The sequence below is a fragment of the Eriocheir sinensis genome, chromosome 9 (assembly GCF_024679095.1).
Source record: "Eriocheir sinensis breed Jianghai 21 chromosome 9, ASM2467909v1, whole genome shotgun sequence".
NCBI lineage: Eukaryota > Metazoa > Arthropoda > Malacostraca > Decapoda > Varunidae > Eriocheir > Eriocheir sinensis.
Window position 1 is genome coordinate 21254611 of NC_066517.1, and position 25429 is coordinate 21280039.

Sequence of the window (25429 nt, forward strand, 5' to 3'; positions counted from 1 at the left end):
TACTCATTAATTAGTTGTATTATGTACCTTTATCATGATATATACTATTATAAACTCAGAATTACATAATAACAGCACCGATGCCCATTAAAATCCACGTTTTCCTTTATCAACTTGACTTCTTACAAATTAGACTATAAATAAAAAGGCTCGACTCGCCCTACTACCGCTACTATTAGATGCTTCACAGCTGTCTCCAGAAGCAAGAAAAAGAGATACTGTGTCCTGCTAATCCAGAAGGGCCGGACCAGTGCTGCCCTCTCCCTAGTCTACAAGGAAGCAAAGCGGGTCCCTCATTAACATATATATACATCCCTGCCGCGCCCTTCATGAATAACATAATAATGTAATCTATTTATACATGGACCGCACGATAATTTACAGCTCCGCTCTACCGCACCTGACCAAGGGAAAATAATGAGATCGTAATTAACCTTTTGTCTACCTGTCGCCGGGCCTGCCCCTCACCTGTCCGGTCTTAATTACGTATGAATCGAAATTACGCAAAGTAGTACACTAATGACTTCGACAACAAATGAGGTCGCTTATTAGCCCGTCCAACGCGGGTCATGGCGAGGGTAATTATGATGTTTTTACCTGACTACGGGGACGAGATTTTGTTTTGTGAAGATTATTTGCCCTACATTTATTACTATCACATCCGCTTTTTTTATATATTCTACTATAGTGAAAACCGATGGCAGAATAAAGGATGTCTGTATCGAAGGCTTGACGCTCCGCCACTCATCCACAAAGCACAGTACTGATGCCTCTCATTCATGGACTATAATATAATTTCCATTCAAGTCAACGTGTGGAAATAAGATACTGATCGAAAGTGACTGATTTTTTTTATTTTTTTTATTTACAGCTAAGGAAACGGCTCAAGGGCAACAACAAAAAAAAAGGCGTAAAAAAAAAGCCCGCTGATCGCTGTTCCCAAAAAGGGCCAAAAGAGAGGTCAATTTCGGGAGAAGTATCAGTGAATGAAGTATTTTTGTGAAAGTATTCTGCACTTCATGGCATTACTAGATTATGACTATTAATAATCAGTCCATTACCTTATATTTTAAAGTAAGGTAGAAAGTCCAAGGGATAAAATAGATACAACAAAAAATCCCTAACACGCTGTTCGAACATAGTAATAAAGAAGTTGACGCCAAACGAGATTATCATTGCCATCATTAGGAGAGATTTACACCGCTCATTAACGCGTCATTATTGCCACTTCCATTCACGTGGCCGTTTCAATTAATACACTGGAAATAAACAAATCCGGACAGGTGAAGTTAGACAGCCAGTTGATTAATTAATGTTCACGTTCAGGTTAGACGGGCCAAGCGACCTTAGTGGAGTGACAGGTGAGCTGCTGCCATCAAGTCTTAATTAAAGGTGAGAGGCAAAGGTTGAAGTGAGAGTTAGAAGTGATATATAAATGAATAATAAAAAATGGACATCATAACCAATGTTTCTATAATCTATTATAAGGTGGAAACTCGTCTCTCTCTCTCTCTCTCTCTCTCTCTCTCTCTCTCTCTGTGTGTGTGTGTGTGTGTGTGTGTGTGTTGGCTATTTTATAATCTCACGTACACTAAATTGGATTAAAAGTCTACCCATTAGTGTATCTGTCTGTCTGTTTGTCTGTATACTACTTCTCGTACCTACTCTCTCTCTCTCTCTCTCTCTCTCTCTTACCTGATCAGCTCAAATATCTCGGGCGTCTCCAGTTCTCTCTTCTTCATCCTCTCCTTCATGGCCGCGATAATGTTGTTGGTTTTGTCTTCGGCTCCGTGTTTGCTGCTCTTTTCGGCCGCTCCTGTTGGCATAAGAGAGGACGGGAGAGGGAGGGAGAGAGGAAGGGGGAGAGGGAGGGAGAGAGGGAGGAGGAGAGGGAGAAGCGGGAAGCGAGTGGATATCAGAAAGTGGAAAAGGAGGACGGAGGAGGAAAGGATGTGAGGAAAAAGATGTGTATGAGGGAAAAAGAGGAAGAGGAGAGAGGACGGGAGAGGGAGGGAGAGAGGGAGGGGGAGAGGGAAAAGCAGGAAGCGTGTGGATATCAGAAAGTGAAAAAGGAGAACGCAGGAGGAAAGGATGGAAAAAAATGTGTATGAGGGGGACAGAGGAAGATGACCAAAATGGAGGGAGTGTGTGGATATCGGGAGAGGGTAAGTGCGAGGGATGAATGAATGAAAGGAAGATGTGTAAGAGAGAGGGAGAGAGGGAGAGGACCAAAAGAAGGGTGTGAAGGAGAGAAAGAACGAGTGAGGAATGGATGGAAGGAAGATGTGTAAGAAAGAGAGAGGAAGAGGATCAAAATAAAGGGTGTGAAAAGGAGGGAGAAGGGAGAAGGAAGGGAGAGGACAGGAGAGTGAGGAGGAGTGTAAGGAGGGAAGCGACGAGTGAGCAAAGAATGGAAAGAAGGGAGGAACCAAAATGGGGAGCGTGAAGGAGAGAGAGAAGGCGACAAAATGGAAAAGAAGGGAAGGGTGAAGATGTGTAGGGGACGGGGAGACGAAGAAAGGGAAGAAGGAAATGCGTGAGAGCAAGTAGGCGTGAAAAGGAGGACAGTGCAGTAAGAGCAAGTCAGAGAGGAGAATGAGAGAAATGTAAATGTTGGGGTTCAGATGAAAGTGTAAAGCGAGTGTTGGTAAAGGCGGGAAAGGGCAAAAATGAGGTCAGAATGGTTTTAGGAAAAGGAGAAGGACGGGTGAAACAAGATGAGGCCGTGAGAGCGAGAGTAAGAGGGAATGAGAGTCGAGTATATGATGGCATTAGGGTAGGAAGGGTTGGTGCAAAATGGGTGAAGGTAAGAAGGGAAAGGTAAGAAGTGAATAATGGGGTAAGGAAGAGAAGTGTGGGGGTTGGAGTAGTGTCGGTAAAGGTAGAGAGGGAAGTAAAAAGAAGGAAGAAAGGGTAGAGAAAATAAGTGTGAAAGTTACGGGGAAAAGAGGAGAGGGAGGAGGAAAGATATATGTTTATTACACGGTAGATTGTACATAATAAGAATATAATTACAGATACAGCGCTCAAAGCCTTACACACACACACACACACACACACACACACACACGTTGTACTACTAAACACGCACAACTTAAATAGTGTAATGGAAGACTTAAAAACATAATCATGCTGCAACAATTATAAGAAAAAGAGAAAAGGAAAGCAACATTTAAAACTCTTACAATTACAGGAAGAAAGGTAGGCAGGTAAGAAGGTAGACAGGTAACATGGGAAGGAAGGAAGAATGGAAGGAAGGAAGGAAGAAACCAAGAAAGGGGTTAGTGAGAAAGGATAAAGGAAAATAAGAAAGAAAGAAAAATATAGAAAGTTAGGTAAATAGAGACAGACAGGTAAATAATTAGGAAAATAGACAGATCAGAGCAGAGGAGTAAACGAAGTCTCCACACGACAGTAAAAACTATAACAAAACACAGACGAAAAAACAGCAAGAAAAAACAAACGCATACACATTAAATAAAAATAAACAAACGATGTAGCATTTCAAGATATAATAGAAAACGAGGAGGGACATATTTCAGGAGTGACCAAAAAAATTCTCCTCCACAGCCACGCCCTTCCATTTACCCTTGTACACGCCCCTCTCTTCTTCACCCTTACACGCCCGCACTAGCCTGCTACGCCTCACCCCACGCTCCTCTTAATGGGCGCCTTGTACTACGCGCCCTATCGACCCCCAGAAGCCATTAACAGGCGCCATATAGCCCCCTCCTTGTCTCCTAATGACCTTCGTTACTGGTATTTCATCATGTTAATTAAAGGGAAACAAATAAATGAAAGTGTGTAGTAGTAGGTTCTCTCTCTCTCTCTCTCTCAAACACCCAAAGGCGCTTATCCCCAAAGCTGAATAAGCCACACACAGCCAGCGCAGACACAAAAGAATGGACGAAAACTTGGGATACGAAACACACACACACACACACACACACACACACACACACACACACACACACGCGCACACACATACACACACACACACAGACACGTACACACAAACCAATCAAACTTTTTCCTAAACACAAATACCAAAGAAAAAATAATGGCCAAAGAAAAAACAAAAGGGCAGCAGCAACAACAACAATAACAAAGAGACACTTCCACGCCACGAGAGAGAGAGAGAGAGAGAGAGAGAGAGAGAGAGAGAGATTTCTGACATTGGGAACACCACTTTTTCTCCTTTTTCCCTTCCTTAGGCTTACACATTCATCCTTATATATATATAAAAAAAACAGTGCCCCATGCAACGACAATAACAACGGGGCCCAGCCATCCATTCCACACAAAAGAGAGAAAAGAAAACGGGGAAATGACGAGGACAAAGCCGCTTATTCATCCCGGAAGTCGCCGCTAAGAACCTGCGCAGAGAGGTAGGCAGGTGCAGAGGTAGGAGGATAGGTAGGTAGGTAGAAAGGTTGGTATGTAGGTAGGTAGGTAGATACGTATAGTCTGTGCAAATGAGGAGAAGCTGTGGAATCGACTTAGAATGGAGTCGTTCAGTAATGCAAACATGGCTGGTTGTGTCCGTAGAGTTTATCGCATCAATATTAAGGTAACGCTCCGCCCGTAACACACTGAATTGCAGGAATTGCAGAGTTGGTGGCAATATGGTGTAAATCTTGCTAAATAACCTCTTGCTGGTGCTAAACGTGGCAGGAAATATACTGAGGCTTTGAGTTATATGTTGACATTTCGTGAATATCAGTGTCAACTAGAACTGTCTAACTTGTGTAACAGGTGAGCAAAGGCAAATAATATAGAAAAATCAAGCCCGAGAGCATGTATGAATGGAAGCCAACCTCCATAAGTACCAAAAAGGATTACAACTAATCAGGAGAGGCCTGACAAACACGCAACAACATCGGAGGAACACCTCGTTTGAACAGACTATGGGTAGGTAGGTAGGTAGGACTAAAAGAGGGAAAGAAGGAAGGAGGGAAAAAGGGAAATATAGGGAAAGACGGACAAAAGAGAAGAATATAGATAGAAAAGAAGGTAGAAATTTCGAAAAAAGTGAAAAAGAAAGTATAGGTAAGTAAATAGACCAATAAGCAAACCTGTAAGAAGCTAGATAGTGAGAAAGAAGAACCAACGGTACAGAAGGAAGAGAAGAGCAGCCACAAAACACTCCATCCTGTACTCACGTTGCAAACAATCCGCGTTGAGCAAATCTTTACACTTCTCGTGGCACTTTACTCCGCACTCCACACAGCGAACGCCCTGCCTCGCGATGCCCCACAGGAGACCCTCGCACTCGTAGCAGTAGGTGGGCGAGGTGGCGGTCCACATGAGGAAGTTGTGCGGGGTAGTGGACGAGATGGGGTAGATGAGGGCCTGCAGCGTCTTCTTGTATACGTGCATCTTCTACAGAGGCCGAGGGTAAGGTGGGGAAAAGGATAACAAAGGGAGGGTGTTAGTACGTGGTTAGTGGTGGTAGTAAGGGGTGATTGTCGTGGTGGTAATGTGAGTGGGTGGGGATGTGATTTATGGGTGAGGTGGAAATTGTGGTGGGAAAGAAATTGTGGTGTTTTGTGTTTCTAGGTGACGTTTGTAGCAGTGGTAGTAGTAGATGTAGTATCATTACTAGTTGGTGATATACAGTAATGAAGGTAGTGATGGTAGAGGATGAATAGTGGCTACGATGGGGATAGGAATCTTCACAAATAATGCCAGTGCGTTATTAAATTTGAAAAGAGGTGAATGTGACCAGACAAAAATGACTATTGCTAAAAAATAACACTGCAAATATGAACATCAAGATGCGTGTTCTTTTCTATGCATGTGAATAACTTATTACTATCTTTAAATGACGATGTTACAGATAATAATAATAATCATAATAATACTAAAAAATAGCAAGAGCTTTCTAATCTGCAAATTAACGTCACACATTTACACACACACAAAAGATAAAAAAAAAAAAAAATGAGTTGCAATATTACGATGCCTTAAACTAATAGCACCTGCAGGTATAATAATAATAATAATAATAATAATAATAATAATAATAATAATAATAATAATAATAATAATAATAATAATAATAATAATAATAATAATAGCAATAATAGCATTGATAATATCAGCATGAATATTGGTCAGATTTTGTACAATGATGTCAAATTGGCAGTGAGAACGATATGCGATGAAGCGAATGAATGATCACTGTGCAGTGCCAAAGTTTAATAAATATGAGTAACAAATAACTGACAGCATAACGATTTAAACTGACAACTGAGGTGAACGTATATACACAGACTGCATGAATGAACAACTAGAAAAATGTAAATAAATAAGTCAGTCTCCTCTAAGAAAGGTGCACTTCTAGGACAAAACAACAGACATTATTCAAATATACAAGAAACAAGAGTAAACCAACTTATTTACCAAGAGATTTAATAAAGAGACGTTTCACAGGGGCTACTTGTTTAAACCTAAAAGTTTTACCGGTTTAATGGTTTAGTTTTAATCCAGAACAAAAAATGAAAGAAACTTTTTATGTATATTTATTTACTTTTTAAACCCTACTACGAACCCTCATTCTTCAAGAGCGACATAACCCGTTTTCTTTCAAGGCTTAAGAAGAAGAGTAACTCTGATAAACCCAACAACACGAGGCAATCATGTAAATCAAAAACTTAACAAAGGAATACGAAATCATGTACATAAGATGAGGTTATGAGAGAAAACCGTGCAGAGTATGGGAGAAAACGGGAGACACGGATGGGAGGGGAAGGAGGGGGATACCTTACATTCATATACAGAATACAGAAGAAGAGGCAAAGGGGAAGGAAAAAGGGTTGTTATCTTGCAGCCATATACAGAAAAATAAAGAAACAAGAGAGACATGGGAGGAATAGGAGGGTCGTAGTGCAATCATACACGAAATGGGAAACAAAAGAGGGAAGGAGAGAGGAAGGGACACAACAATCAAGAAACGAGGAAACACAAAGTAAAGGTCTGAGGGCTTGAAACAGACATTCTCACATAAACAAGGGCACAAAATGCGGATGAAAAAAAAAAACACATATGACCCCAAAAAACGTCTCAACACTGACATTCAAAAAGTCTTAACGATTAATACATGAAAAAAGTACTTTGAAAAATCGAGTATAAGTACTTTCTTTGGGGAGAGGGTTACAGCTAGATTAGAAAACGAGGAGTGACAAAGAAAACGGGAGAATGGGTACATCTAGCTTGAAAGAAAACAGGTAGACAAAGAAATCGGCAACAATACATGGAAGATAATAGGTACATCTAGCTTGAATGAATACTAGTAGAGAAAGAAAACGGCAACAACACATAAAAGAGAATGGGTACAGGTAGCTGGAAAGAAAACGATTAGGAAAGAAAACGGTATCAGTATAAAGAAGAAAATGGGTAGAGTTCGTTCAGGGGGTGACTTGTGGATGATGCAATGGATGTCATATAATTTGCTACGTCGACACTGCTGGGATGAGGAGCAAACAGGCGGTAGACACAACACTAAACAATACATGCCGGGCAAACAACACACTGGTAAACACTATTCCTATAACCCTAGAAGATAAATTAATAAAGAGATAAGTAGATAGATAGATAGATAGATAGATAGATAGAGAGAGAGAGAGAGAGAGAGAGAGAGAGAGAGAGAGAGAGAGAGAGAGAGAGAGAGAGAGAGAGAGAGAGAGAGAGAGAGAGAATGCCTATATACATCGATATCATACACATTTATCATGCACAGGTCCAGGACGGTTGAAAATAAAGGCAAAGAAATTAAGGACATAAAGTGAAAAGGGAAATTATCCGAGAAAAATGATGATTGAGTTAAGAGTTCCATTATGTTAGACAGATAGATAAATAGATAGATAGATAGATAGATAGAGAAAGCGATAATTACTTGTGTGTATGTACGTATGAATATCTTTTCCTATACCTAAAGCACACACACACACACACACACACACACACACACACACACACACACACACACACGTCCATCTACCTACATTCTGCTCACTGACCTAAAAACCGACATCTCCGCCCACCTGTTTTTTCACCTGCCTTTATTCCCGTCAGTCAAATAATATATCTGTCTAACCTTTCTCTTTCCCACGCAATCCATTTTTTTCTATATACTGCCTTTAATTATTTTTAAGTTTTCTATTCTTTTCATTCGTTGTCCCAGTTCATCTCCTCTTTCCTTTCTTCTTTCTGTCAACTCTTGAATACTCTTCTTTATCTTCTCCCCGCTTTTGCTTTTTCCATTAACTTTAATTTCTTTCTTTTCTACCCTCGATTTCATTCCTCCAACCTTTCAATTGTTTATAGTTCTTCCTCCTGTTTTTTTTTTATCCTTTTCACTGCATTCTTCTATTTTCTCTATCACCTTTTTTATGCCATTTTCTCTTCTACTCGACTCTCTCTTTTCCTATTAACTTCATGTGCTCTCTCCTCTTCTTCTTTTACATCCATTTCATTCTAGATATTTGTTATTATACCATTCATTCTACCTTTCAATACCTTCCTTCATTCTTGCTAAACATCCTCTTTTTTTCTTTTCAAACTGCCTCTTCCTCAACGTATACATTTCCTTCTCTCCGTCACCCTTTTTTGCTTATTCCTTATGTGTACCTGCCGTCTTTTCACCTGGTCTTCGTTTTCTGTTTACCTGGCAGGGAGGAGGTATGGAAGGGCAGGTCTGCTTTAGTGGAAAGGTAATCCTTGTGGAGCTTTACCTGTCTTGTGTGTGGCTGTGAGTATGGGAGAGCAGGGAGGGAGTGGCAGGGAGGGAGAGGAGGCAGAAGAGGAGAGAAGGAGAGACATGGAAGAGAGGCAGGGAAGAGGAGGGAAGGAGGGAAGGGGAGGGGAAAGAAAAGAATATAGATGGAGGTAGAGAGAGAGTGGGAGGGAGGAGAAAGGTAGGATGAGGTGGGGAGGAGAGAAGGAGGTGAGGAGAAGGGAGAGGAGGAGGAACAGGTAAAAAAGAATGTAGGGAGTGGAGAGAAGGGGAGAGGAGGCGAAGCGGAGGAAAGGAGAGGCAGGAAGGGAGAGGAGGGAGAGAGAGTAGGGAAGGAGAACCAAGGAAGAGTAGCGGGAAAGGAGAGGAAGGATGGATAGGAGGAGGAGAGGGAGGAGAGATGGATATACAGATGGTGGTACAGAGAATGGAAGGAAGGAAAAAGGTACGATGGGGAGGAGAGAAAGAAAATAGAAAAAAAGAGATAAATGGAGATGTAGAGTGTGGAAGGAGGGTGAGAAGTACGAAGGGGAGGGAAGGAGAAGAAGGTGAGAAGGAAAAGAAGGGATACGGGGAGTGGAAGGAAGGGGAGAAATATGGACCAGAGGCGAGGAGGGGAATACAAAACGCAAGGAAAGGCAGATAATGGGGAGAAGGAAGGAGGAGGAAGGTACAGGTAAGAAGGGGAGGAAGGTAGGTAGAGGAGGGAAGGGGTTCAGGAGGTACGGAGGAGAGGGAAAATAGGGGAGGAGGGAAAGAGGCAGGTAGTGAGGAGGAAATACACGAGGAGGGAAAAAAAGTGTCCTGAAAAAAGTGAGGACCCAAAATATAGACGAGAGAGAGAGAGAGAGAGAGAGAGAGAGAGAGAGAGAGAGAGAGAGAGAGAGAGAGAGAGAGAGAGAGAGAGAGAGAGAGAGAGAGAGAGTGTGTGTGTGTAAAGGTGAGGGACCTGAGAAAAATAGATCAAGAAAAAAAGATAGGAAGAATTGTCCAAATAAAATACGAGAATAATAATAAAAGGAGGAAAAAATCGGAAAAAAACGAGCAGGATGGAAAAAAGGATGCCAGAGTAAAAATAATACAAGAAAATGAGATTGAAGGTAAGAAAAAAAACACGGAGAAGAGAACGGGAAAAAAAGAAACCGGAGAAAGAAGAGAAAGGATGAAGAAAAAACGGAAAGTAGATGAAAAAGAAAGGCAGGACTGAAATAAAGAGCAAAGTGAAGAAAACAGGAATATCAGCAGAGAGGGAGAAAGCAGAAGGAAAAGAGAAACAAGAAGGAAAAGAGGAATAATGACCAAAACGACTCTAAAAAAAAAGAGGAAAAGAAGGATTATATAATTAGAGAAAATCAGAAGGGAAACCGAAGGAAGGGAAAGAAGGAAGTAATGGCAGAGAAAAAAAAGGGAATACTGAGGAAACGGAGTATAATAAATAAGGGGAAATAGAGGGGAAAGAAAGAGGAATGTCAGAAAAAGGGAAAAGAGGAGAAAATAGGATAGGTAGGATATTTATGTGCGGGAAAACCACTCTACCTGTAAGCGCGTACCTGTGTCTTTTGTGACTAATTGGAGCTAGTGGGCCCTAATCACCTGAGTAATTAGTGTACAGGTAGAACATTAATCACGCACTGACAGGTGTATGAGAGAGAGAGAGAGAGAGAGAGAGAGAGAGAGAGAGAGAGAGAGAGAGAGAGAGAGAGAGAGAGAGAGAGAGAGAGAGAGAGAGAGAGAGAGAGAGAGAGAGAGAGAGAGAGAGAGAGAGAGAGAGAGAGAGAGAGAGAGAGAGAGAGAGAGAGAGAAATATGCAGGAAGAGATTTGGAAAGAATGATGATAGTGATGGCAATAATAATAAAAATAATAATAATAATAATAATAATAATAATAATAATAATAATAATAATAATAATAATAATAATAAAAGCTAACCGTCTACTAATATACGTAAATTGAAAAAAAAAATCTATCTAAGAATATTATAAGAGGAAGAAATAAATAAGGAGTTTAACATTAAAACCAAATAATAACAATGTGAAAAAATAATACTAATGATAATAATAATAATAATAATAATAATAATAATAATAATAATAATAATAATAATAATAATAATAGCAATAATATCAAAAATAATAACAGAAATAATATGCACTCGAAGAAGACCCAGCACAGTGCCTCAGTCTATAAGTGTCAATGGACTATACAAAAAGCCACGATTACCGACCAGAGCAACGGAGGACACACTGGCCAAATCAACTAAGGGCAGGATAATGCTATACAACTTCTCTCTCGATCTAATCTTTACAGTTCGAGAGACAGCACCGAAAAATGGATAATAATAACAATAATAAGAGTAATCAGTAATAAACAATAGCAGTAATAAGAGTATAATCAAGAGTCCAAAGAAGATGGAAGTTAGCAAGTAGGTAAGAAAATCCATACTTACAGGGACCTAGCCGGAGGGGGAGAGAGAAGGAGGGACACAGAGAGAGAAAAAGTGAGAAAAAGTTACCAGCTCAAAGGGTCACCTACGGCCTGTGACCCCTACTTATAAGATCAGGTCAGGTCAGGTCACGTTATCAGGGTGTGTGTGACCTTCAGGAGGGAGAAAACGGCAAGCCACCCATACTATTTGAATAACTTGTTAACTGACACACATATCTTGGTCCCTCAACCAGGTACGAGTGCAAAGACTCATGATACATGTACCAAATGATGGACAGAATGTATACATTGATATCACAATGATGTACGAGTGAAAAGAGGAACAAATCGAGCATGAGTCGAGTCATGAATTACTGTGGAAAAATGAATAACTTTATCGCAAAAGCTTAGAAGAGGGCAAACACCCAAGGATACATGAAAAAATTATGAAACGTGAATAAAGTGGTCACACCGTCTAGTCACCTGACCTGACTTCCAGCAAGGCATGTTCGTAACGTTACACAGGTGTGCAACGTGACCTTAATTACTACAGAGATAGGTACGGACGTCAGCATGGAGGGCGTGACGTCACAAAGGGTCGGAACACAGGCCAGTAAGACCCTGCCACATCTAACACTAGGACAGGTGTTACCAGGCCTCAGCACACCTGAGAAGCGCAGCACCTGACTGGTAATGACCTGACAGGTAGCACTTGGATAGGTGTTATCAGGTCACTGTACACCTGTCCTACAAAACACCTGGAAGGATATTACTGGACAAGTGTAATAGGCCTTTGCACACTTCTCCAGTGCAACAATTTACAAGTAATTACTGGACATGTGTGATCAGGCCTCAACAAACTTTCCCAGCATAATACTTGGCACAGGTAAGATGGACAGATATATTCAGGCCTTTAAACACCTGACCAGTTCAACACTGGCTACAGGTATACTCTTTTCACATTAACTTTGCAAATAAGCCCCTCCCCTTCCCCATCTACTGTATATCATTGCCATATACGCAAAAAATCCAAGCCCCCTTTCCACCTCCGGCTGCTTGTGATTGGTGGATGTTGGGAGAGGTTATATCTTACTGGTGGTTGCTGGGATGGCGTGGGCGGGGCTTGCTTGTCATGTTAATGTGAACAAAGTATAACATTTGGACAGGTGTAATTAGGCCTTTGAATACCTGGCAGGTTATTACTGGACAGGGCGACACACCAAGGTATTGCAAGGAAAAACATAAACACGGGCAGACACTTTGCAAGGAACACATTTGACTTCATAAGTGACCCAGTTTAAGCACTTCACACGTAAGGAACAACACACTGAAGTAAGCCAGGAGAGGCGAGTAAAGTGGAAATCCAAGAATATGTTTTACATAGTACGTTACATAAGTACTTTAAACACATATGGGACACAGTGAAGTTGGCCAAGAGAGGCGAGTAAAGTTGGAATTAACTTTTTGAGCTTTGCAAGTGATCCAACATGAGCACTTTTACTCTCCATTACGAAATATAGTGAAGTAAGAGACAAGTACATTGGGAGCTGAAGGACACTTACACACAGATGACAGATGGGCACACTCAATAACCAAGCAAGTTTACTTTTTTAAATAAAACTTTTAAATATAAAGTGTCTATTTGTGGTATATCTCCCTTCCCAAAGTGAATTATCTGATCTTAATAATTTTACTCTTTACCTTTATCTTTTAAGTGGAATATATTAATTTAGTGCTTAAATTAAAATTTATTATTAGCATGGATAAGATAATGTGAATTGTTTTGTTTGTTTACAGAATATAAAAAAGTTGACTACTGCTGCTGCTGCTGTGTGTGTGTGTGTGTGTGTGTGTGTGTTAAAACTTTTACATAAAAAACAAACAGAAAAACCTTATTGTAGGAGAAACTGTCAGGACTTTATTGTTTTTGTTGTATTTGTTGTAGTTGTGGTAGCAGTTATTGTTGTTGTTATGGGAGTTACCCTTGTAGTCATTGCCATGTTGTGAGAGAGAACCCTAAACTAAATACTCTAATGAAAAAAAAGACAAATAAGTACCAATGTGTAGGCAAAAATCAAAATGAAAACCACACCTCTTTAGACCCTTAAAAATAACAGTTGTAGGTGGGTGTAATTAGCCGGAAGTTAGTAGGTAGGTGGATGAGAGAGTGCAGGTGCTGAAGTCATTAGGTGTACAGGTAAACGAACATCCAGGTGAGACTTACCAGCTCCTCGTCGTTCAAGGAAGCTCTAGGAACAGCAGACGTCAACCCGGCGTTCCTCTTCGTCGCTGCCATCGTCTGTGGAGAGAGAGGAAGGGAAGGAAGGAAGGAAGGGAAGGATGGAGGAAAAGGGCGGGAAAAGGGAGGAAAAAATCGGAATCAGTCTTGTTTCTCTTGCTATTGAGGAAGGGAATGAGGAAGGGTCAAAGAATGGTGGAATTGATGGGTGGGGAGGGAGACTGTGAAGGGTGAAAGGTATGGTGACTAAAGGTGGAGTGAGTAGGTGTTGATGATGATGAGATACAACACCACAGAGAGAGATTAGAAGGTACATGGACTGGTGTATGGGAGGGGAGAGAATGTGAAGGGGTGAGACGGTACGGTGTTTACATGGAACGGTAACTAAAAGGTGTTGATGGTGTTGATAGTGGAGGTGAGACGCAACACAAAAACTTGACAATGGCTTAGAAGGGAAAAGTATTAGTGTAAAGGGAGGAAGGAGGCGAGGGTGAAAAAGTATGGTGGTAAAACGTGGAATGGTGATTTAAAAAGGTGTTTATGGTGGTGGTGATGGTGACAGACGCAACACCACAATACTAGGTGAAAAGTGGAGGACTTGGTGAATGGGGAGCTGAAAAGGGCGGAGAGGGAACGTTTAAAGGTGCCCTGGTGTTGATGGTGGTGATGGTGGTGATGGTGGTGAAGCACAGCATAACAGGACACACAAAGGGACGCACTACAAGCGTTTACAGACGAATGACATCCATGAATGGGACAAAAAGGGAGTGAAAATGTAAATGGTGATGATGATGGCGATAGGAAACAGACACCGCATTCAAATTCACAATGATGATGAGGATTGTGACAGTGATGGTGATGATGCTGATGACGATGATAGACTGATCCATTATTACCCAACGTCACGGACCAACATCATTAACGAAGATAATTCAATTGACTTTAATTTAGTAGATGAAAATGCTCATAAAAAAGGACGAAAATAATAAAAATGGCCGAGATGACGTCACAGTTACGTCATCAAAAACAAAAACAAAGAGAGTCGACGCAGTACAAAACATTTCGCTCAAAAACTCCGGCGATTTTTTTTTTTTTCTTTTTGTCTTCCAATATATTTATTTTCACGCGAACAAGTCTGGTAACCGCAAGGAGGGAGGGGGAGGGGAGAGAGAGAGAGAGAGAGAGAGAGAGAGAGAGAGAGAGAGAGAGAGAGAGAGAGAGAGAGAGAGAGAGAGAGAGAGAGAGAGAGAGAGAGAGAGAGAGAGAGAATGGAAAGCGTATTGATTTAAAGAAAAATAATCAGAGAGAGAGAGAGAGAGAGAGAGAGAGAGAGAGAGAGAGAGAGAGAGAGAGAGAGAGAGAGAGAGAGAGAGAGAGAGAGAGAGAGAGAGAGAGAGAGAGAGAGAGAGAGAGAGAGAACCAAAGCCACTGCATCAAAGAGGAAATTCTGGTTTTATATATTTAATTTATTCTCCATTAATTTTATCAGCATATTTATTTCTTAATTTACGATTTGCCTGGAAATGGCACTTGACAAAGGGATGAGAGGGGTTAGGAGAAAATGAAGGAGGAAAAAAATGAAGAAAAAGAAGAAAAACAAAAAAGAAAAAGAAGAAGAAGAAGAAAGAGAAAAAGAACAAGAACATGAAAACTGGCGAATAATAAAATGGAAAACGAAGAATAAATATGGAAAAGAAAGGGAGAAAAAATGGCCAAGTTGGAGAAGAGGAAATGGGAAGAGAGGGGAGGAAAGGACGAAGACGATGAGAGGAAGGGAGGGAAGTATAAATGAGGAAGAGGAAGGGAGGAAAAGAAAGGAGGAAAAGAGAAAGAGGGGAGCAGAGAGAGAGAGAGAGAGAGAGAGAGATATGCATCCCACTCCTCTCTCATCGGCCTCTTCTGCATCAACACATTTCCATTTCCAAAGATGAAAAATATCCAAAAAAAAAGGGAAAACGAAAACGAAAAAGGAAAAGAAAAAAAACAACCCAATAAACTGTGAAGACCAAAGCAAACTCTCGCCTTTTAAAAGACTAAACGATGTAGTCAGAAGAGAGAGAGAGAGAGAGAGAGAGAGAGAGAGAGAGAGAGAGAGAGAGAGAGAGAGAGAGAGAGAGAGAGAGAGAGAGAGAGAGAGAGAGAGAGAGAGAGAGAGAGAGAGAGAGAGAGAGAGATAACCAGTCTTCCTGAAACCAGAACATCCAATTTGGCAAGGCAAGTCCAGTAATAGTCGCATCTGAACGTAAGAAAAGGCTGGAATATTTATGTCATTAGTTAATAGGAAGAGAGAGGGAGAGAGAGAGGGTGTAAGAGGGAAGGCAGAGGAATGAAGGATAAATAGGGGGAATAAATCACAGGTATCGAAGGGTGAGGCCGAGAGAGAGAGAGAGAGAGAGAGAGAGAGAGAGAGAGAGAGAGAGAGAGAGAGAGAGAGAGAGAGAGAGAGAGAGAGAGAGAGAGAGAGAGAGAGAGAGAGAGAGAGAGAGAGAGAGAGAGAGAGAGAGAATGGGGTAAATCACAGCTTCGGTTTAAAGCGCGAAGTAGTAAGAGGGGAGTGTGTCCATATACGCTGATTAGCTTCTTATTTTTGTGTTTAAACTCCGCGGAAACTCATATTGAAGTAGTTAACATCATCACCCAGGATTAAGTGTACTTGACAAAAATATAAATGCAATACAAAGATGATTCAAGTAATATGTAATTATCTTTAATTAGCTGGTGTTATCTAGGACTTAATCTTTACAATAACCACTTTTTTCAAACGCAGAAATGAACGTAACACAAGACGTACCATGTGAGCACTAGTTTCGATATTATTGGTATTATAAATTCTCTTTATCTCAGCAAATTGCAGAACTAACGGATCAAAAGCACAAGGAAATGTTTTCGTTCGTTTACGTTGTCTCTTCCCTGCACTTAAAAATGTCTCGGTTCAAACACAGAATTCGAGAGTCACAAAAACATATGAACGTACAATGAATATGGAAGGGATATGGGCGAAGAAATTTATTATCAAAACACAAGCGAGGAACAATGAATATGGAAGGGAAATGGGCGGTACTTAGCTCACCAGCACGCCTCCGAGTTCCTGCAATGCAAAACGGTGAGTGGGATGATAATGAGGATGTTACCGGAACACACAGGGGTCTGGGCCGCTACCGGGAACAATTGACAACACCACAACGCACACACATGCAACACCAAACAACAACAACACAAGCCATACACACACAAGGAAGTAAACACATATAGGGAAATTTTTTTAAGTTGAAGTCGAAGCCATAAACCGAATACCCGAATGTAAACAAGGAAAAGGGAGGTTGACGGGCGGAGCGGAAATGTTGTTCTTTTTCCTTACATTACTCAGACACACGCTCGATAAAACACACGCATTACACAACACGATAAGGGAAGCGATGGAAGTCAAGAGGACATCTATCTCCTGAATAAGATGCGAGAAAAGACGAAAATAACTCTGGAAGTTGACTCAGGAGGAGGTGAATGTCGTCAGTAAATTTGCCCCTCGTAATAGCAGTCAAGAAGTCTACGGAAGTCACCACTCAGAATTCAAGTAAGGGCGAGAGAACGTAATGGCATCAGAATAGAGATGACTCCTAAATTTAACTCTACGGGAAACACGATTGAGAAACGAACACAGACTACGGAAAAGTGCTCCAGTAAAAGGGGAGTACAACGAAGGAAGCACGAGAATGTCAACTCGGGTATACGTATATTTGAGAGTTTATAACAACGCACAGTACGACTAAAGTCTACGGACGTCACCAGCCCGAGTTCAATGGAGTACAAAAAGGAGGAGACTTCGAAATTCTAAATCTAGATGTGGAGAGGCTCGCTCTTAAATTACTTCTCTTTACGACTAATACGATGAAAGCTGAAAATTCAAGGGCAACGCCAGCCCGGAATCAAGTATTTATGGAGCAAAATATAAACTCGAAAGGTTTTCATGCAATAATGACTAAATCTACTGCCGGAGTTACCCCAAGTTCACGCTGTAAAAGTGCATAACAAATTTCGTCACGTAATAATGTCAGTGAATAAGTCGCGGAGTTTGCCATCCCAGATTCACATATTAGAGGTGCAAGTATAAAAGTTTATCGCGCCATAATGGGTGTAAATAAGTTAACTTTTTCTGCTCCACATTCATGCTGCCTCGCAATTAGTAATGAATCCATTGTCTGGCGGTAATTACGATCCGAAACTGCGTATGAGCGAAAATTATCAAAATTGCATAATCATCGTAGTTTCCTGTTTCCGAAAAAGCGAGGTGGGACTGTTGTTCTATTTTTAAAACACAGACAATGACCGAATTGACTCCAGGAAATCAACAAAGGAGAAAATAACAAAAAAACGATCAAGCGTACACAGACCTCTCATTTGCCTCGCGTGGATGGCAAAGAAAATTATTTACGAGGCACGGCATGGCAACAACGCATCACTCGAGGCCTTGTTTAAATCAACGACGCATAAATAAGAGAATAACGATAAGGCGAGCACAAGCCTTTCATATAACTCCTGCAAATGATATAGAAAACGTAATTTCAAACACGGAACCACGACAAATCCCTGAACAGCCTGATTTTTTTTTTCTGGGAACACAAAATAGCAGGAAAACATATTGCATCTAAAAACAGCAAATAATAGACCACGTACTCGATGTTGTTCTTTACTTTACTTATATTTCCCTTCACTGACCTACTTTGCCGCGGAAACTCTCACAAAACAATAAGTAAAACATTTCACATCTAAAAACGAGACACGAAAAAGAAACGCGACTCCATGAAACAGATGAAAAAAAATGGTCCGTTTTTTACACCTGACCGGAAAAGTAAGACACCAAATAGCACTCCTGAATAAAATTTTAAATACACACGCTGAGGAAACGTGCCGCTATCATTAGTTATTGAATACTACAAAAACCTGGCGCCCTAATACAAGTGTTTGCGGCGCTGCTCTGAAGGTAAAATAAAACTAACACACCTGGTGGGAATTGTTTACGGGTATGATGAAGTAACGTGATATTACCATTTAGTTATTAATTACTTCACACCTGGCGCGGTACTACAGGTGTTGGCGGTGCTGCCCTGATGATGCTACACAACATAACAGACCCGAATAAAGCTGCAAGTGTTTAAGTGATTACAACATGCAATTACCACTAAATCATTAAACGTGACTCCCTGATATATTTGTGCAGCGTGGTGTTTTGGTGCTCTCAATGTACACTTCAGCATTTACTAACTACACTCGCTATTTATTGCTGTAAGTGATTCATAGAAGTGAGGGAGGACGTAGTTAATTATTACTACACGTCATTAATTTTATGATGAACGCAGTCATTCCTCATAAAACTAATCCATTCCCATTGCCTCAGCGTCTGAAAACTCATAAAAAAGCAATAAATTCGTCAACAGCATTTCATTATCAAGCAAGAAGTTTTTAAGACGAACATTAAGCCTTTCTTCTTAACAGCAATCTATCTTAATTGCTCCACTAATCTAATGCACTGGTATTAAGCGCGACTAATGAGTCTAGCGAGCGGCGCTTACTGGGGGCCGTGCGAAAAATAAAACTACTTGAAAACACCAATTCTCATTTAGGTACGGTACGTGCGTCAACCTTTTCGAGGCAACAGAGAGGGTGAGCTGCTACGCTATTTACAACCGTACAGAGAAGGATGGGAGAGGTAGTGGCGGTAAGGACGAAGGGGGAAAGAGGGAGGGAGAGAGGGAGGGATGGGCGGAGAGGTGGAGGAAGAGGAACAGAGAGGGATGAGGGAGGTAGTAACGGGACGGATGAAGATAGGGAAAGAGGGAGACGGGGCGGAAAGGAATGAGGGAAAGAGAATGATAAGGGAGGTAGGAAAGGGAAGAACGGGGGAAGGAAAGGGCAGAGCGAGAGAGCAGGAGGGAGGGAAAAAGGAATGGAGGAATGAGTCTGCGGAAAGGTGAAGAGGGAAGGAGAAAAAGAAATAAACGTTTGGTAAGAAGTACAGAGGAAATGAGAGACGGACGGAGGGAAGGAAAGGCTTGAAGGAGAGGAATGTGGGAGAAAGAGAGTGCGTGAGGAAACTGCCCTGGAGGTGGCGAAGAAAGGTGTGACAGTGAGGAGGGAGTGGAGAAGAGAATGTGGGAAAAAGTAGACGATGAGACGGATAGGAGGAGAGAAGATGAGGAAGAACGTAATGAAAGGTAAAGGGAGGTGGGAGGTAACACAGGTAGAGACACGAAAGGGGTGGAATAAAGGAGGGAAGGAGGGAGGCAACACGGGTGAAAACACAGGAAAGGAATAAAGGGGAAAGATGGGAGGCAACAACGGAAAGACAAAGGAGGGATGAAATAAAGGAGAGATGGAGGAAACCAACGGGGGTGGAAAAAAGGGGGACCAGGGGGAATGGAGGGAAAAGGGGGTGAGGTAAGGGGAAAAAACTCTGACGTCACGAAAGGCCATGTCAGGTCACGTGAAAGTTTAATCTCGTTACTGAAAAGCTTTGAGGCAAGAACTCGAACTGTGAAATCATCGAAAAAGTTGAAAAAAATATATGGAGAAGTAAATCTTTTCGCACGTTTTTGTCGCCATAAAGAAAAAAAATGTCAACGGCCGCGCGGGAATTCTTTGCGTGCATGTTGTTAGCGGCGGCGGCGGCGGAGACATGTTCGTGTTAATTAGTCAGCGGTAAAGTAAACACGTGATGAAAGTAAATTACGAGGCAACACATTCCTCGGGGTTTTCACAGTGACGGGACAATTATGACGAACGACGAGTATTTTAGGGAAAGGAAATACAAACAGAACAGTGTGTTTTAATGAAGGAAATACTGACCGCTACTGAACATTGCAAGAAAAGACAATCGAGAAGAGAATACTGAGGTGGAAAAGGCGTGAATTTAAAACAAGGTGTCGGAAATATGTAAAATAGAGAAAGAATTACATTGATAAAATATGTATGAAAGAAAAATCTGCGCTGAATAGTATAAATTCTTCAGAGGTTTACCCGCGAAGCTGAGAAATAAACGACGCGTATTTATAAACAAAGAGAAACAAAATTAAATTAAAAAGAGTGGATTTAAGAAGGAGTGTTAATCATTGTCACACATTACGCATTCTTCTGAGGTTTAAACGTGAAGCTAAAACTGTGATAACGGACCTACCAAGGAGGAATACAAAAAAAAAAAAAAAAAAAAAAAAAAAATTCAGAGAGCAAAAAAATAAAAATAAAAAATAAATAAAAAAATGCTCACAACTAGACATTACAATTACTTCCAAACTTTAAACGCAAAGCTAAAATTACGATTAAAGACGCTTACGTACGAACAAGGAGGAACTATGTCATTGGAAAAGGAAAAAAAAAATATATGGTAAGAACGAACGATTAGTCAAACTTTAATTGCACGCATTCCTCTGATGTTTAAACGTGAAGGGGAACGAAGGATGATTCACGACGCGGAGGAAAATAAATCACAACAAAAGAAACAAGGTCACGGGGGCATCTTTTAGTTATGAGTTTGACCTGCTGACGGAAGGGGAAAGGAGAGGGAGGTGGCAGGAAGGAAGGGAGAGGGAGGGAAAGAGAGAGATGACAAAGCATTCGTGATGCGGAGGAGGGGAGGGAACGAAAAGCGGGGTAGAAAAAAAGGCAAGGAGATAAACGAATGGTAGGGAGAGGAATGGAAAAGAGAAAAAAAAGACGAAACAAGGGTGAAGGACAGGGGAGGAGAAGGGTAAAGGGGAGGCAGGGAGAGGAAGAGAAGAAAAAAAATGGGAAGAAAGAAAAAAATATGGGATGACAGAACAAAGGTGAGGAAAGGAGAAGGGAGGAAGAGAGTCAGAGATGAGTGACATACATCGAAATTGGAATGAGGGAGATAGGGAGGGGAAGGGAGAGAGAAAGAGGTAGGTGACAAAGTAATGGTTGGGGAGAGGAAAAGGGAGGGGAGTGGAGGTAAAAGGGTGACATATCGAGGTTTGGTTGAGTGAGGGAGGGACGGAGAGATGAAGGGAGGGAAGAAGAGAGAAGAAGGCGGGCAGATGGATAGGAAAATAGAGGAGGTGTGAAGAGGAAGAAGGAAACAGGGAGGGAGAGGAGTGAAAGAACGGGGATAGGTAAAAAGGGAGGGAGGGAAAGGCAAAAGGGAGGGTGGGAGAGGAAAAAAAGGATAAAACGGGGGAAAAAGGGTGACGCCAAAAAGGGAACACAGAGACTAGGAAAAACAGAAAACACTGACACACAGACTCCACACAGACTGAGAAGGGGACAGGCAGGCTCCGGGGGAAGGGGGTGAGAGGTTGGGGGAGGAGGGGGTCGACTATTGGCTTTTGTCTCCCCCGATATAAAAAAAAGAAAACGGGGAAGGGAAAACGGAATACAGCGCTCTAATATGGGAAAATGGGGTGTGATTCAAGTTATATATTGATGGAATTGAGGGGAAAAAAACGTAAACGGGTAAGCTAAAAGTTATAAATGATATCGTTGAAGAAAAAAAGCAAATGGAATGGAATTAATGGGGAAAAATCCGCTAATTGTATAAAAAAATTTTTTACATACGAAAAAAGAGGGACAAAAACTGTGATAGGAAAGACATGATAACAAAGACGATGTGTAACGTAAATTAAAACAAATTAAAACAAGTAAAATAAGAAAACTACATAGAAAACAAACATATTAAAGGCGAGGAAAAAGATACACAACACTGAAAAAAAAAAAAAGCAAACCTTGAAAACTGGGGCAACAAGAAAATAGTGGAAAAAGTGAATTTGAAACATGATGAAAAAGGAGATGAACCATGAACTAAACAAAAGGTCAGAGGGAAACGTGTCGCCGGCCAGGTGTGTCCCAGAGAATGACAGGTAGGACAGGGCAGGTGAGAGGCCAACAGGTGATCGAACCCTTGCTCTTAATCCGCGCAGGTGAGGACAGGTAAGTAAAAATATATATGAATAGAAAAAAACAAAAGACCGGTATTTTTTTAATGTTAGTGCTTTAGAAGTAATAATATCCCATAACATTATCTTCTCTAGCTTTATGTATGGCGGGAAATGATCACTAATTCTGGGAGTTTCTCTTTTTGCGTCCCTCGCTCATTTTGGTACCGAAATTCTTTAATGGAGAAAACGAGTGGGATCATTAGTATTTCCATTATCACCATTATTTTTCTCATTATCATCCTTATCATTCTTTAGAGTTCTGCTTTTTTTCTTATTATTACGCATAACATTATCTTACTCTAACTTTATGTATGACAAAGTTTATTCTTCAGACTTCTGCCTTTTTTTTTATTATTGAGGCAAAATATAAATAACAATATACTAAAGCTGAACATCTTCATAACATTTTCTTTCCTAAGCCCGTATGTATATTATTTTCCATGAACGAGCGAGGGCTTTAACTTTGAAGAATCCACAAGGCTGCTAGATGGACAAAACGTAAAGCTGACCAGACTTGACGTGACCTGAGCTGTCCTCTCTGGCATGACACAACCTGACCTCAAGGCGACATGAAAAAAATAAATAAAAAGCTAAACAGAAGTCAGGAAAAATAAAACGGGGAGCAACAAATGAATATACAGACAGAAGGCTATGTTAGGGAATGATAATTAATCCTGAGACGAAGTGAAGCAGAAAAATAGCTAAACAGAATCGTCAGGAAAAAGAAAATGGGAATCAGGAAAAAAATATCTGACTACTATAAAAAAGAATGGGAGTCCCCCGGAGCGAGACAGTCCCTCCACTCACACCAGGACACAGGACACATACTTACAAGGAACTGGACACGAGGTCGGTCGCGGAAGGAAGGTAACGTGAGGGAGGAGGAACACACCACACACGTACGCCCAGAGCAACATAGAGAGGAGGAAAAAAAAAGGAAAAAAAACGGCAAAACGCGAGATCAGCACCAAGTTAAGCATCACATCTCACAAGCGGCGGGGAAACCAAAACATCATCACGTCATTCACAACATCAATAGCAGAATTAGGAGCAGCATGGCACTCAGCACAGCCAGTCGCCAGCTAGTCATTAAAAGCCGCTTAGCATAGCACTGGCACGGCGTAACACAGCATAACAGCATACACACACACACACACATGCATACACCAGGTAAGTCAGCTAGTCATCAGTCACACATCTTTAACCATCGCATACACACACACACACACACACACACACACACACACACACACACACACACACACACACACTCAAGGCCAGAATGGAAGAGCATATCGGACTCATAAATTAGGTGATTATTATCTATTCGAGAGCTTTTACATCGAAGCTTAATATTTAACCAGAAAAATTGATGGGCTCAGCTTTATAATTAATTATTTTTTCTTATGTTATGATGATAGTAATAATAATAATGATAAATAATAATACTAATAACACTAATGATAATAACTTCAAAATGTAATAAGCTTTCAAATCTTTTTAAAAACTTGTTATTTTCCTCAATTTTCATGTTAAAGAAAAATTAATAAGAAAAAATATCCTGAATTAAAAAGTATTGCTCATATATATTTGTGCTTATCTTAACACGCGCCATTCATGAAGATCTTTGACGTTCAATGATAATAACGTGGATCTGCGCACACCCGAAAGAGGACGAATATTGAGGAGAGAAAACGAGAGACAGAACTGCACGAATATAATAATAATAATGTGAACGCGCGCCATATACGCCGATAAAACGAGGCGGAAGTGAGCAATTAGAGCGGGAAATGATCACTAATTCTGGGAGTTTCTCTTTTTGCGTCCCTCGCTCATTTGGGGACCGACGAGTGGGATCATTAGTGTAACCATTATCATCATTACTATTATCATTATTATTATTATCATTATTATCGTTAGTATTACCATTACCATCATCACCATTATCATTATTATCATTATCATCCTTATCATCATTCGCATCTGGCCAAGTTGAAATGAAAATAAAAGGGGTAAGGAAGAATAGACATAAGGGGAGTAAAGAATTAGAGAGAGCAAGGGAGGAGAGCTTCGAGAGATAGATAGATAGATAGATAGATACAGAGAGAGAGAGAGAGAGAGAGAGAGAGAGAGAGAGAGAGAGAGAGAGAGAGAGAGAGAGAGAGAGAGAGAGAGAGAGAGAGAGAGAGAGAATGGGGGTGGAGGGGAGGACTGCAGAAAAAAAAATGGAATGTGGAAGAAAGGGGAAGGAGGGGAATAACGTGGCGGTGACAGAAGAGATCAAGAGAAGGAGAAAAAGTGAGGAAGAGAAAAGGGAGACAAAGGGGGAGGGATGAGCTTTGCAACAGAAGGGGAGTGATAAAGTATGAGGGAAGGAGGGATGGAGGAAAGATGAATAGAGGGGGAGGGAGGCAAAGAATGGAAGTGGAGGAGAAACTGGGGGAGGAGGGAAAAGAAAGGAGGGAGGAAAAACGGATGGAGGAAAGATGAATAGAGGGGGAGGGAGGGAAAGAATGGAAGTGGAGGGAAGAGAAAGAGAAGGGAGGAGGAGAATCTGGGGGTAGGAGGGAAAGAAGGGAGGGAAAAAAAATTGATGGAGGAAAGATGAATAGAGGGGGAGGGAAGGAAAGAATGGAAGTGGAGGGAAGAGATAGAGAAGAGAGAAGGAGAAACTGAGGGGAGGAGGAAAAGAAAGGAGGGAAGAAACACGGATGGAGGAAAGATGAATAGAGAGGGGGGGGAGGGAAAGAATGGAAGTGGAGGGAAGAGATAGAGAAGGGAGAAGGAGGGAAAAGAAAGGAGGGAAGAAAAACAGATGGAGGAAAAGAGGGTGATAACTCGCGCGCGCACACACACACACACACACACACACACACACACACACACACACACACACACACACACACACAAATGTAAATGCTGACCTATAGATTAATTAAAGCGTCCTGTAGTTTCTTGGGTAATCTATTCTAATTATCATTCATTGTCCTAAGAGAGAGATGCCAGCCAAAGAAATAAAAAGTAAACTATAATCTTGGATATATACACTAAAAATACCAGTTGGTTATCCACATTCATCTCTCAAT

The 25429-nt window shown here is 41.1% G+C and overlaps 1 protein-coding gene across 5 annotated transcripts in view; it reads right to left on the reverse strand.

Moving 5' to 3' along the window:
* Nucleotides 1-25429, reverse strand: part of LOC126996134 (uncharacterized) — a 230932-nt gene that overhangs the window by 37175 nt on the left and 168328 nt on the right. For all 5 annotated transcript variants that reach the window (XM_050856342.1, XM_050856344.1, XM_050856341.1 and 2 more), the window contains 3 exons: nt 13387-13461; nt 5163-5382; nt 1696-1816 (listed from right to left, as the gene is read on the reverse strand). In XM_050856342.1, the coding sequence (XP_050712299.1) occupies nt 1696-1816; nt 5163-5382; nt 13387-13461 (416 nt within the window). The remainder of the gene's footprint in view (nt 1-1695; nt 1817-5162; nt 5383-13386; nt 13462-25429) is intronic.